General features: G+C 44.8%; 2 protein-coding genes across 2 annotated transcripts; both read right to left on the bottom strand.

Annotated features, from left to right (window-relative positions):
• Nucleotides 1-200: 200 nt before the first annotated feature.
• Nucleotides 201-5,750, bottom strand: C15H11orf42 (chromosome 15 C11orf42 homolog). The gene is made up of 3 exons (XM_010383502.2): nucleotides 5,679-5,750; nucleotides 683-1,481; nucleotides 201-421 (listed from the first exon to the last, which is right to left on the bottom strand). Exons 1-3 carry the CDS (start codon nucleotides 5,748-5,750, stop codon nucleotides 291-293), a joined length of 1,002 nt encoding a protein of 333 aa, XP_010381804.1. The 3' UTR covers nucleotides 201-290.
• Nucleotides 5,751-11,198: 5,448 nt separating this feature from the next.
• Nucleotides 11,199-12,299, bottom strand: LOC104678284 (olfactory receptor 52W1). Its single transcript, XM_010383501.2, has one exon. The coding sequence runs from the start codon at nucleotides 12,225-12,227 to the stop codon at nucleotides 11,265-11,267; it is 963 nt and encodes a 320-aa protein (XP_010381803.1). The 5' UTR covers nucleotides 12,228-12,299; the 3' UTR covers nucleotides 11,199-11,264.
• Nucleotides 12,300-12,934: the final 635 nt, after the last annotated feature.

Below are 12,934 nucleotides of genomic sequence, written 5' to 3'. Positions count from 1 at the left end.
TTTCCCATTCTTTTTCTGTGGGGCTGGGGCCCCAGGAAAGGTTGTACATAGTGGGGGAGGTGGTCAGGAGTATTTTCTCTTTGGTGAGGACATTGCTGCCAAGGTTTCAAGGTACCCCTTATGCCTGCCCTTAGAGGGTGAAGGGACTCTTCCCTCTTCTCTGGATCCCAGAAGGAATAAGCAGCATGGGCCCAGGATGGTTTGGGGGAGCAGCAGCTGATGTTTATTAGAGACCAATACCCCTATGCCAGATCTTGGGGGCTTTGCCCCCGGAATCTTTTGCTTCAGCTTCAGTCGTCGCTGTCGAACTCCGAGGATAGACCCTGCAGCAGGGGCAGGGACATGGAGTGCCCGTCGGGGTCCCTGGGGCCCCCACCCTGGGCTCCTGGTGGAGGGCTGCGGGGACTGAAGAGCCAGTTCTCTGCCAGGGTTGGGGATAGTCACAGCTTGACTTATAGCTGGTCTTTTTCCTCCCTAGCTTTTCCCTCTGGTCCTCTGTGCCATCCCAATCCCCTTACCAGGGCCTTCTCATTCCATCTCACCCTCCCTGGGCTCCCTCATTCCATCTCTTTCACCAGAGCCCTGTGCTGAGTAATGGATTCCCCACATACTTAATTCTCATGCCTTCTCCCTCCTTCACTTTGTCCCTCCCATCCATCTCATCATTTCCCCCTAGCAGTACCTGACAGTATGTGGGTCCCCCTTCGGAAGGGGTTTCGGCCCTTGTAGGAGAATCTGGTGGGTTTGCCCTCTGGCCCTTCCTGGGGAGGTGGTGTAGGCGGAGCTGGGACAGGTGGGGGCACATCAGCAGCTTCAGGTGTATCAGCAGGTGCTGATGTGGGGGCCAGAGGTGGCATGATGCTGAGGTTGGGTCTGACCCAGTTGGCCCCATGGAGCAATGGGTCTTTAGTCAGAGGCTTCTGTGGTCCCAGCACGCCCTTGGACTGCAGTGAAAACTTGAGGCAGGAGAAGGCAACAGGTAATGACCGATGTAGCTGGAGGAGCTGGGGCTCATGGGCTGTAGGCATCAGCCCCAGCTGCAGCCAGGAACAAGAGAAGACCTGGTAGATGACATAGATGCTGTGGGTGCTTCGGAGCCAGGAAAGAGTCTGCTGTAGGCTCACCTGGCCTGGTGGCAGCAACAGGAAGGCAACCTTCTTGCGCAGGCCACCCATATGTAGGCGGATCTTGCATGGCTGCCCATCCAACATTCGCATCTCTTCATAGGCTATCTCTGCTTGGCCATTTGGTGAGTATTCCCGAGTGCAGTGGGCGAAGGCACCCTCAGATCCTGTCTGCTCCAGGAGGCTTGGTAGTGGCCCCACTGGTTTCAGTGCCCTCCGACCCTGCCGACCTGGCAAAGCCAGGCGGGTATGGGCTGGGCGGGACTGTTTTACCAGCACACCCAGTAGGTCATAGCAGGCTGCATCTGACAGGAAAGGTACTGCTACTGCATTGGGCCCAAAGTGCTCCTCGATGACCTGCAGGTGGCCAGTTTATAGGTCAGGTACTTAGGGTCAGAAGGTAACTGGTTGCCTACTTTAAATTGACCCCGAGTATTCACTGTTCAGTTACATCTCTATAGTGTTCAGATTTATGCTTTCTGCTTATCTCCCAGCTCTCCTGCAGCAAAACCTTGAATGTCTACATGTCAAACTATCTAGGTAATGGGAAAACATAAAAGAATGAGACTTTGTCTTTGTCCTGATATAGTTTAGTCTAATGGAGAAGACAAAAATGTAAACAGCTATGTAAAATATTAATAGAAAGCAAGATGTGAAGGAGACAAGAAGTGATTGAACAGTCTTTACTTTTCATAGAAAGAGGATCAAGGAAGGTTTCTAGATGGTGATACTTGAGTTTTGAAGGAATTATCTAGGTAAGAGAATGGTCAATTCAGGCATAAGAGTCAGCCAGTGAAAAAACTTGAATTTACAAACCAAGGGGGGCACATTTAGGAACACATAATTTTATAATGCTTGTATGTATGGTATGAAGAGGGAAAGGCACACAGGAACTAGATTATGAAAGGCTTGTGTGTGTGTCAAGTGAATTGCCCTGAAGGCAGTGGGAAGCTGCTTGAAGGGCTCTGGGTAGGAGGAACAGGATCAGATAGGTATTTTTGAAAGCTAATTTTTTTTTTTTTTTTTTTTTTTTTTTTTTTTTTTTTTAAATTGAGTCTCCTTTGTCGCCTAGGCTGGAGTGCAGTGGTACGATCTTGGCTCACTGAAACCTCTGCCTCCTGGGCTCAAGTGATTGTCCTGGCTCAGCCTCCTGAGTAGTTGGAACTACAGGCACCCACCACCACACCTGGCTTATTTTTTGTATTTTTAGTAGTGATGGGGTTTCACTCTGTTGCCCAGGCTGGTTTTGAACTCCTGAGCTCAGGCAGTCCACCTGCCTCGGCCTCCCAAAGTGTTGAGATTACAGGTGTGAGCTACCACGCCTGACCAGAAAGCTAATTTTTAATAGGAAGGCATAAAATAAGGGCAATAGATGAGCTAAGAGTATAGCAATACTCCAGGCAAGGCATGATAAGGTCCTGAACTAAAATAGAGGGGGAAGATACTAGAAATATTTAGTTTATAGAATTAGTAGAACTTGGTCACTTAGGAGATATGGAAGAAAGAATCCTCGGCGGTGCACGCTGGCTCATGCCTATAATCCCAGCACTCTGGGAGGCCGAGACAGGTGGATCACCTGAGGTCAGGAGTTGGAGATCATTCTAACCAACATGGTGAAACCCTGTTTCTACTAAAAATAGAAAAATTAGCCGGGCATGGTGGCACACACCTGTAATCCCAGCTACTTGTGATACTGAGGCAGAAGAATTGCTTGAACCTGGGAGGCGGAGGTTGCAATGAGCCGAGATGGCACCACTGCACTCAACAGAGTCTCAAGCAAAAAAAAAAAAAAAAAAAAAAAAGAATCTTCAAGGATTCTTCTTAGGTGACTGTTTATATGGGTGATGTCTTTAATCAATAGTAGGTTACACAGAAATAGATTCGGAATGTCCATTCTTACACCATGTCTGTTACCTCATAGTATATACCTTCTACCCTAGCTGCAAGGGGTAGTTTTTATAGGGAATTTGAGGCCTCATATTTATAATGTTAGTTACAGTATGCTTTCAGGGATTTTAATTAGTGTGTGTGTGTGTGCGTGTTTTGTTGTTGTTTGTTTTGTCATGGCCTTTTTGGAGTTGGTAACCCTGGAAAGTTTATTTTTCATGACTAACTGGGAAACATAAGCGCCTGCCTAGTAATTGTACTTAAGTATGGTTTCAACCCAGTCAGGATTTTGTGGCTGACGTTTCTGGTTCTCTGCTCTAGGGAGCAAGGGCACACAGAGTTTCCTCTTAGGGCATCTCTTGTATTTGAGCCCAGTGCTTACAGTGCTGTACTCTACTCCCTACCTCCAGGCCCAAATTCCACATGGCTATGCCCCTACTGATGGCATTGCCCTCTTTGTTGGCCTTCTGGTAGAATTCACCAGTGACTCCTTAAGGCTGATCTACTTTTTGCTACAAAGCTGTTTTGGAAGTGCTGCCTCCTAGCATAAGAGGCTAACTATGGAGTTGCCTCTGTACTTTGGATAAGCTGAGGTAGCTTGTAGACTACTGTCTTGTCACCTGGCCAAAGGAAGAACTGATGTTCTTTTGTGGTCTGCATAGGAGGGTTTCCCATTATTCCTTCTCCTTTGCTTCACTGGAACGCTTCCTCTTGGGTGGGGCTCTGAGAAGGACCAGTGAGGTTTCCAGGGGAGAGAGCAGAACACTGGTGGGTTGACATTTTTGGATGCAATGCTTTGCACCATGACCATGAAATCAGACGCACCAAGCATGACATCCAAATCTCACCCTAACTGCTCCTTTGGTGTCAAGGATCTTGCACAAGTAAGACAAATGGGAGTGTCTGTCGAAGAGGCCCCTCTGATAGGAGTGTGACATTTAAAATACCTGGTGCTTATTATCCAATTTTCTGCTAAAAGGGTGACTCTCTGGTTTAGCTGGAGGCTCTTTATTCCCCATATGCTCTTCCTATATGCTGACAGGCATTAAGTTGCCTAATTCTAACTCTCCCTGACCTTGACAGCTCCAGTGGTTATCCTAAAATAGGAAAAATAAGGAGCTCGGTTCTTTGTTAGGGAGATTGTGTTCTTGGTAGAATCACTATTTAAGACTACTATGTGCTCCTACAGAACTTTTGCTTCTGGATAGAAATTATTGGACCTTAGGCCCACAAATTTAGGTTTTCCAGGGGCATCCCAGGAAAGTGATGGTGAAATATTGTTTTCCTAGATGTCCCTTGGTTCCATCGAATTCTGAATGTAGAGTTCTTGAGCCACATTCTGTTTAGCCAAATGTTTTGCCATATGTTCAGTAAACTGTCAGTGGTTTTGGACACAGGAAACCAGGTCACTTAAAGGTGACCTAATCCTTGAATTTGCCCCATAATGCCAGTGATTTATCCTGCATATCTCTACTCCGATTTTCCTGACCATTTTCAGTTTAAATAGGATAATGAGTTTTTCTGATACTCAGAGATGGCATAGCTTTCTAATAGTGGGAGACTCTGTTTATTTTCAGTCTAATTCTGCTTGATCTAGTCCAGGACCAACCTTCTACACTGCTGAAACTAGTTGCTCTAATACTTGGGAAGACCTTGAGTTCTCCTGGTTTTGCTTCCCTGGGAAGCTGGACTTTGTGGTAAGCAGCTACCCTATTTGGAATGGAAGCAGCATGCCATTAAATCTTTGAGTGTGGTAGGCACTGCTTTAAGATTTTTTTTTTTTCTAAGCCTGGTAGGCTGACTTCTATGAATGTTATAAATTCACCTTCCTTCAAATCACATAGTCAGAATCTGATTCTAGATTATCTGATCTGAAATTTCCTGCCATCCAGCCTGCAACTGAAAAGTGATTTGGTAGGATTTGTTGGATACTTGCAACCCAGATACAGCTGAGATTGTCCTGCTCCTTAAAATATAAAAATCTGCCTCGAAATCCAAATTTCTTATTTTGTGGAAGTTAAGGTGGAGGAGATCTGTGAAAGAGTTTCAGATAAAGTTCAGATTCTATAGGAAGCTGGTTCTATAGGAAGTCCAGGTTCTAAGATTAGCCCTTATATCTCTTTGGCTTTATTTTTACTACTGCTTCTTTGAACTCTGCTCTAGAAGATTATTAGGAGTTCTCAAATATGAATTATTCTTTTTCCTTTCCTTGTTTTTACAAATGCTCTACATTTAATTACTATTAAATCATTATATACTCACCACCCCCCTGCTCATTAATTCAGATATTTATTAAGTACCTTTTATTTGTCAGGTTCTCCTCTCCCTCTTTGTGTGAATAACTCCTGCTTGCCTAGCTAGAATGTCACTCTTTCCAGGAAGCCTTCCTGATCTCCTGTCTCACCCCTGACTTAGCGTGTCTCCTCTTTGCTCATAATTCCCTATACACTACTTTTCAGTGAACCTTTTTACTGTTTTTGCAGTTGTCATTAAATGGGGGCAGTTCATGCCAATAACTTTACTGCAGTGCCCGGCACATATGGAAGCACTGAGTAAATGTTGGTTATTATTGTCTTCAGACTTCCCACCCCTTCCTACTCACAAGCTGCTCAGACCCATGCAGGTCACACTTTGTTACTTCCTCTTTAGCCTCCTTACTTTACCTACCTTATCCTTGATGAGGGTCCAGGTGGCATCAGCTTCATCCAATGTCAGCAGGTGGGGGGTACCCACCAACATGGTGGGGTATGAGAGGGATTGGGCAAGGCAGTGGCTGCTGCAGGAACTCCAGGTGGCCCAGGGAGGTGAGACCTGAGGTCTTGGGCCCTAAGCCATTGCATGACATCATAGAGGTCCTGCTAGATAATTGTGCCTTGGATAGGGAGATGACAGTGACTTTCCTAGCTTCACTGCAGCGTGTAATTCATGCTCTTGAGTCACTTATCCATCCTCCTGCATTAGGGAAAGAAAATGCAGGTATCTGTTAGGGTGTGTTTGTATATGTGTATGTGTGTGTGTAGTTCTTGGTCTGAGTTCTTTAAGGAAACAGGATCAGGTCTCTCCTCCCTTCAGTAGCATCTCTAAAGCAATTTACTATCTTAGCTGCAGATGCTTCTCTGTGAGGTTGGATTGGGGTCCTAAAGGACATGGGAGAAATACAATCATGAGCCACGTAACAATGTTTTGGAAAATGATATGTGACTGACAGTGGTCTGACACCATAAGAGTATATTGTCGTGTTTTTACTTTACTTTTTCTATGTTTAGGTATGTTTTGATACACAAATACCATTGTGTTACAATTTCTTGTGGTATTCACTACAGTAACATGTTGTACAGATTTGTAGCCCAAGAGCAATTGGCTATATACCTTACAGCCTAGAGCCTAGGTGTGTAGTAGGCTATACCATCTAGGTTTGTGTAAGCACACTCTGTGATGTTTGTGCAATGATAAAATTGCGTAAGGATGCATTTCTCAGAACATACCCTGTTGTTAAGCAATGCATGACTATCTAGATTAGGACTTATACTGAGAACCAAGCAGTGGTTCCCAACCTTGGCTGCACTTTGGAATTGCCTGGGAGCTTAAAAATTACTGGTGCCTGGATCAATTACTGGTGCCAGAGATTTTGATTTAATTGGTCTGGGGTGTGCCTGGGCATCACAATTTCTAAAAGCTCTTCAGGCAATTTTGATGCATAACTTAGGTTGAAAACCATTATTAATGGGTGGGTTACAATTGCAATGAAAACCAGGAAAATGTGTAGGAGGTTGCTGTGCTAAGCAGTGTGACAATGTGGAGGGTAAGAATATAATTGGGATAATGTTGCCTTAGTAACGAGAGAATCTTCAGGAAGCCAGAATTACGCAGGTAAATTTGAGGAAAAATTTCTGCGTGCTCCACTCCATGTCCTAGTCTGATTTGTGCCTAGTAGCTAGATAAGAGCTGGAATATTAGCTATATGTTATCTCCTTTGCATCTTTGTCCAGAGATCTCAACTGTGTTTTGCTGAAGAAGAACCATTCTAGAGAGCCTTTCCTGTAGTTACTTTTCTACTCCATACCTTATCTGTTCAAGGAGTCCTTTCTCTGAGTCCTTCTGGAGAGTCTCCTTTGTGCCCAGGAAGACCTCTTTTGTGTAGGTGGTATCCTCGCCTAGCCCAGCCCTGCATAGCTCTGTAGAGCAGTCCCACAAAGTTGGCTGTCATCTGAGCTGGCTGAGGTAGTATGAGTAGGGGCATAGGCAAAGGTCCTGCAGTGGTGGGAAAGAGCGTTAGGAAAATTTTCCTAAAGGAGATGTAACTGGCCTCGGGAGGGCAGGTCTCCTTAGATAGAGCTATGGATATGGGTGCTGGGTTTTTGAGCAAAGGTTTTACAGTGGGTGTGGTCCTATTTTCCAAGAGAGGAATTAATATCAAATATTTCAAGGAGAGGAATTATACCAAATATTAATGTTGAGTTCTTTTGTGCTAGGGGCTGTGCCAAATACTTTGAATTCATTATATTAGTTAATTCATTTGGTATCCTCTTGAAGTAGTTACTACTATTACCTCATTTTACAAGTAAAGAAACAGGCTCAGAGAGGTTAAATACTTATTTCAAAGCATATGATGAGTTTATAGAGGATCTAGGATTCAGGTAAAAGTCTGCTGGACTGAATCTTTAACCAACACATTCCTTTGGCTCACTTTAGTGTGTGGTGGGAGGAGTGAGTGCCAGATGGAAAGTACTAAGTGGTTTAGTGAAAAGGAAATGGGCAGGATAAGAGAGGAGCCACGATGAGCCAAATCAGAAACCCCGTTTCTTGTTAAGACAAGTGAAACCGAATCCCTTCCTTCTAATGTCCCTTTAGCACATTTTGATTATGGTTGACAAAAAGAGGTTACCTGGTGTAGTATAGCTGCACCTCTGTTCTCTCCAGGAAAGAATTCTGAGTGAGGCAGGTGGACATAGAACAAGAGAGAGACATACACAAGGACAAGAGACATAGATATGGGATAAAACTGACAAATGGTGCAAGGAGACAGAGATGTAGCAGTACAGAGACAGTGAGAGTGACTGATAGAGAATGGTGTACATCCAGATCCCGAGGGGATTCCAGAATGAGAAGAGCAGGAATGAGATTGGTGCAGGGATGGTGGACTGTGGTGACTTTACCACGGTGCAGTCTGCATATAACAAAATTGCCCTTGTACCCTTTGAATTTATACAAAAAAAAAAAAAAAAAAAAAAAAAAAAAAAAAAAAAAAGGACGAGGAGGATCTCTTTAGGACTTTTGGGAGAGGGGCTCAGAGGGGAAATTGGGACTGAAAACTTTTGTCTGATTACTCCTCAGTCAGAAGCCCATACATTCTTCTGCTGCCTGATTATCATGATTCCCTACGATCCCTAAATTCCCTACTGATCTACCCCAACACTTAAGTAAGTCGGTCTTTCCTTTTGACTCAGAAAGACTGAGACTAAAAGTTACTGAAGGAAAATGGATGGCAACTGGGTCCTGGATGGAGATGGTGAGCCTAAGGGCTGGGCTCTTTGGGCCATGTCCTGTTTATAGGATTTGCCTCTGGTGTGGTGTGAGAGACAGATCATCTGCAGGGTATCTGAGGGTGATCTGAATGGAGAGCATGAGGGTAACAAACAGATGGATCTTTTTATCCAGAGAACATGAGGTTCTCATTATGAACCTGTAGGGCAGTATAGAATAGTATTGACAGCAAAGACTTTAGAGTGATAAAGAGCCCTAACAAGTCTCTTCATGTCTCTCAGACTTCAAGGATAATCACACAGACCCCTCATACCTTATTTGAAACTTTTAGGGACAGATATTTTGGAATTCAGTTTTTTTCAGATTATAGAAAAGGAATATAATATATATATATATATATATATATCATGTATTAAGGAATACCCCAGTGGGATTCAGGACAGTGCCCTATAATCAAACACATCAACACTTCTGAAGTTAGATGTATGAATATTCACACTAAATAAGATAAATAAAGATTATAAATAGGATCATGATGGTTGAGGTGTCAGGTTTTGGGCCAAAGTTATAAAAAATGTTGTTTCTTTCTTCAGAGTTTTTTTTTTTTAAATTTTGGAATTATGGATGAGGGATTGTGGGCTTATAATTAATTCTCAGGTTGTCATGAGGAATGAGAGTGTGGTAAAGCTCTTGAAACTATCATATGGCAGGTATGTATGCAATCTCAATTTGGAACAAGATACAAATGTCCAAGGGAGTGGATTTTTAGCTTGAAGGCAGAAAATTGCTACAATGGACAACGTACAGCTCTGTAACCAGCTACCTTGAAAAGTTGTGCACAACCAGGGGTTGAAGGTGCCTTAGAAGAGAGTCTTCATGTGGTGGGAGGGTGACAGAATTCATTGTTTATGAATGTTGGCTGCAGATGATTTCCCTTTCATGTATCAGAGGGGAAAGGCAAAAAATAGTATACCTGTATATATGTGAGACACAGGATTATCACACATATTTATTTATAATCAATAAATATCTTACTACATATATGCTTGTTCACATGTCAATTATTTTCTTAGGATAGATTTATTAAGGGGGAACTTATTTATTTATGAGACAGGGTCTCACTGTCACCAGGCTGGAGTGCAGTGGTGTGATCACAGCTCACTGCAATAAAGGGGAATTTAGAGTAAGAGAAGGGTATGAACATCTTCAAGACTTATGACTCATTAGGATTAGAATTGTGTTGCAGTTATCTGCAAAATCATTGCTTGGAGGCCGTTTAAACTCAGAACCTCATGAAAAAAATTAGTCTTGAGAATGAATGAGCCCACACTTAGGGTGACTGTAGATTTCCTCTGTATCTACTTGTGTGCAGTGTGATGATGCCTCTGAAAATCATACAGAGCTTCTGGACTCTTTAGTCCTTGTTATTGATGACCTGGTAGGACCCAGTGTGGCACCAGAGATGGCATCATCTGCTTTTTCTGATCTGCAGCCTCCTGATCTGTGTGGTGGTCCGTGGTCCAGCTTGGTCCAGCTATCTGTGCTGAGTGGACTGGGTTGCTCCTGGCTTCAAGTTTTCATGTCTAACTCCAATACCTGTGGTTATGATAGTTTTCCTGGAGAGCTTGGGTTTGCATTTGCAGTCTGCAGCTTTTTCTGATCTCATAACGGTGACACCCTGCCATATTATACTTATTATATTATACTTATTCTGAACTCCATGATGGTATTAAAGACCTTTTGTTATGTAATGTCCCTTCCAGTGTGGTGTCTTAGCTGAAAATGAATCACCTGTTGGGCAACACCACCACACTTCCTGTTCTTGCTCTGGCAGGTACGGAAGTGCGAAATGTTTCATTTATCATATTGCACTAACATCATGTGCTTCTAATTATGTTGGCGAAGACAAATGGGGGTGCTGATGGGGATTTTATTTTGGGATTGTACCTTCTTGTTGAGGGTGCACAAAAGGGCAGATTGACAAGAAACCATAGTAATTCAGCCTCAGGCAATCAGATGATGTGGCTGCTGTGATTTTCTGGGATATCAACATTTCTTTCAGTGTACCCCTGACCTCTGAAGCTGCAGTCAAAGGGGAAGAAGTTCTAGCTGTTAATTTTGGGGGCTTTGGTGGGAGTTGGGGGAAGGAAGAATAGTAATTACAGATGAGACCAAAAGAGGATTCTTTGAATTTGAAGTGGCCAAATTGGTACCACAGGGCACATTATTTAGATTATCAGAAGGTGGGAGATTAGCCTGTATAATAACTCGTTTCCTGAGGGCAGTCTGAAAACAGAATCTGGCTCCAGGAGTAGAGAGGGCTGTGATTTCAGACAGGTACCCAAGCACTTGACTCCAGGGACAGAGCCACCCTCTGCGGCAGTGCCAAGCACGTCCATCAAGTTTGAGATCTATGGAGGAGCTTTTGTGTGGGAGCATGGGAAGACTTAGACTGAAATAATGGAGGTGGGGAGCAGGAAAGGGAGTTAAGTTAGATCTTGTTTATTATGATCCTTCACTAATTTTTCCTGCATGGTAGTGTAGCTCCCTGACCTCTACCTCCTGCCTCCTCCCAAGCAGAATACATGTTTAAGTCAAAGTTTACAGATGCCAGTGTTGCACATAGTAGGGACTCCACAGCAATTACCTGTTAAATGATGGTAACAGTCATATGCAGACTGGGATGAAGATAACATAATTCACAGCCCCAGACTCCCCTCCGAGTGTCCCTTCACCTCCACTCTTAGGCTCCATTGTTACCACTGGACATTACAACGGGCTTTTTCTGAATGTGAAGGTGTCCAGGAGTTGGTTCCTGATCTGCTTGGTGTGGGCCCCGTAGAGGAGGAGGTTGAGGGCAGGTGGCAGCAGCAAGTAGATGTTGGAGAGAAGGATGTGCACAGGCTTTGGGACAGTGTGATGAGCAAAGCAGTGTGTGAGGTAGGAGAAGAGACCAGGTATGTATAAGGCCAGAATGACACAGATGTGAGAACTACATGTACCAAAGGCCTTCGCACAGGCCTCCTGGGTAGGCAGCTGCAGCACAGCATGGGCAATGAGTCCGTAGGAGCCAGTGATACCCAGAATATCCATACTTGAGATGGCCAGTGAAAGTGCCAGACCATATAAATTGTTGACCCGTGTGTTACCCACCACCAGTTCTACCACCGCCATGTGTGCACAATAGGTATGGCCTATGGTCTTGGCTTGGAAGTGCTCAAACTTTGCCACCAGCAGTGGGAAAGGTACAACAATAGCCACAGCTTTCAGTGCCAGTGCCAAGGCTGCATAACCCACATGGGCTTTGGTGACCAGGACAGGGTAGTGCAGTGGACGCCCTATTGCCACAGCATGATCACCGGCCATGGCCAAAAGCACACCTGATTCCATGGCAGTCAGTGCATGTACAAAGAACATCTGGACCAGGCACACAGCATATGGCACAGATCGGGGCCCAAGCCACAGCACAGCCAGCAACCCTGGGGCTATAGATGTGGCTAAGCCTAGGTCTGTGGCTGCTGGCATGGCCAAGAGTAGAAACATGGGCTGGTGCAGTGTGGAGTCTATCCACACCACTGCCAACAGTGCTCCATTGCCCAGCAGGGCCAGCAGATAAATGGGCCCAAAGACCGATGTCAGCCAAGTCTGGGCACTTTCTAGCCCTGGAAAGCCAGTCAGTATGAAGAAGGTTGGGCGTAGGAAGGTGGAATTGAGTTGGAGAGTTTCTGCCATTCTGTGGTGGGCACAACTTGAGGGCTCATGGGGGGCATGAATCCTGACAGGAAAGACAAGGGGAGAGATTTTGGGGGTGTCACAGTGGCACAAACCCATCCATGGCATATGTGTAGGAGTAGTGCAGGGCTGGGAGGATCACAGGGTTATAACTTTTGGTTAGTGGGGGTTTGGATGGATAATTAAAGTTGAAATTCTATCTTAGATAAGAGAATCCTTTGCTCCTAAAAGTCGATATGTATTGTAGTGGGAGGAAGGGGTAGTGAGGAAGAGGCTGCCTGCTGCAGTGGCTGGTATAGATAGCCAGAGAGAGCCTTCTAACGATGTCAGCAGAGGATGGAGCGGAGATGAATACTTTTCTTCCTCAGGGTCCAAATAGAGTCAGTCTCAGTCTCTATGAGGAGAAAGCCAGTGCTGGGGGCAGGGTGGGGAATCAGGCTTCCAGCTGTCCTGTCCCTGCCTGTGTATCCTTGGGCAAGACCTCTGGACCTCAGCTTCTTCAGCTGTATAGAGCTGGTGAGTACAGTGATATTAAGGTTTGCCCAGCTCTGAGCAATTGCCCATTCTCCGCACCCACCATCCTGGAAGAGAGGAGGCAGAGTAGAAAAAAAGGGAGAAACCGTAGTGGGAGTCAGATGGAATCTGGAGTGAATCTGGGAGCTTGGTGTGGCAAGGGAAAACTTGCTAGATTTTTGGGGTGCAGGGTG

The sequence above is a fragment of the Rhinopithecus roxellana genome, chromosome 15 (assembly GCF_007565055.1).
Source record: "Rhinopithecus roxellana isolate Shanxi Qingling chromosome 15, ASM756505v1, whole genome shotgun sequence".
NCBI lineage: Eukaryota > Metazoa > Chordata > Mammalia > Primates > Cercopithecidae > Rhinopithecus > Rhinopithecus roxellana.
The sequence above is the reverse complement of the archived record's forward strand: the minus strand, read 5'-3'. Positions and strand labels throughout refer to the sequence as shown.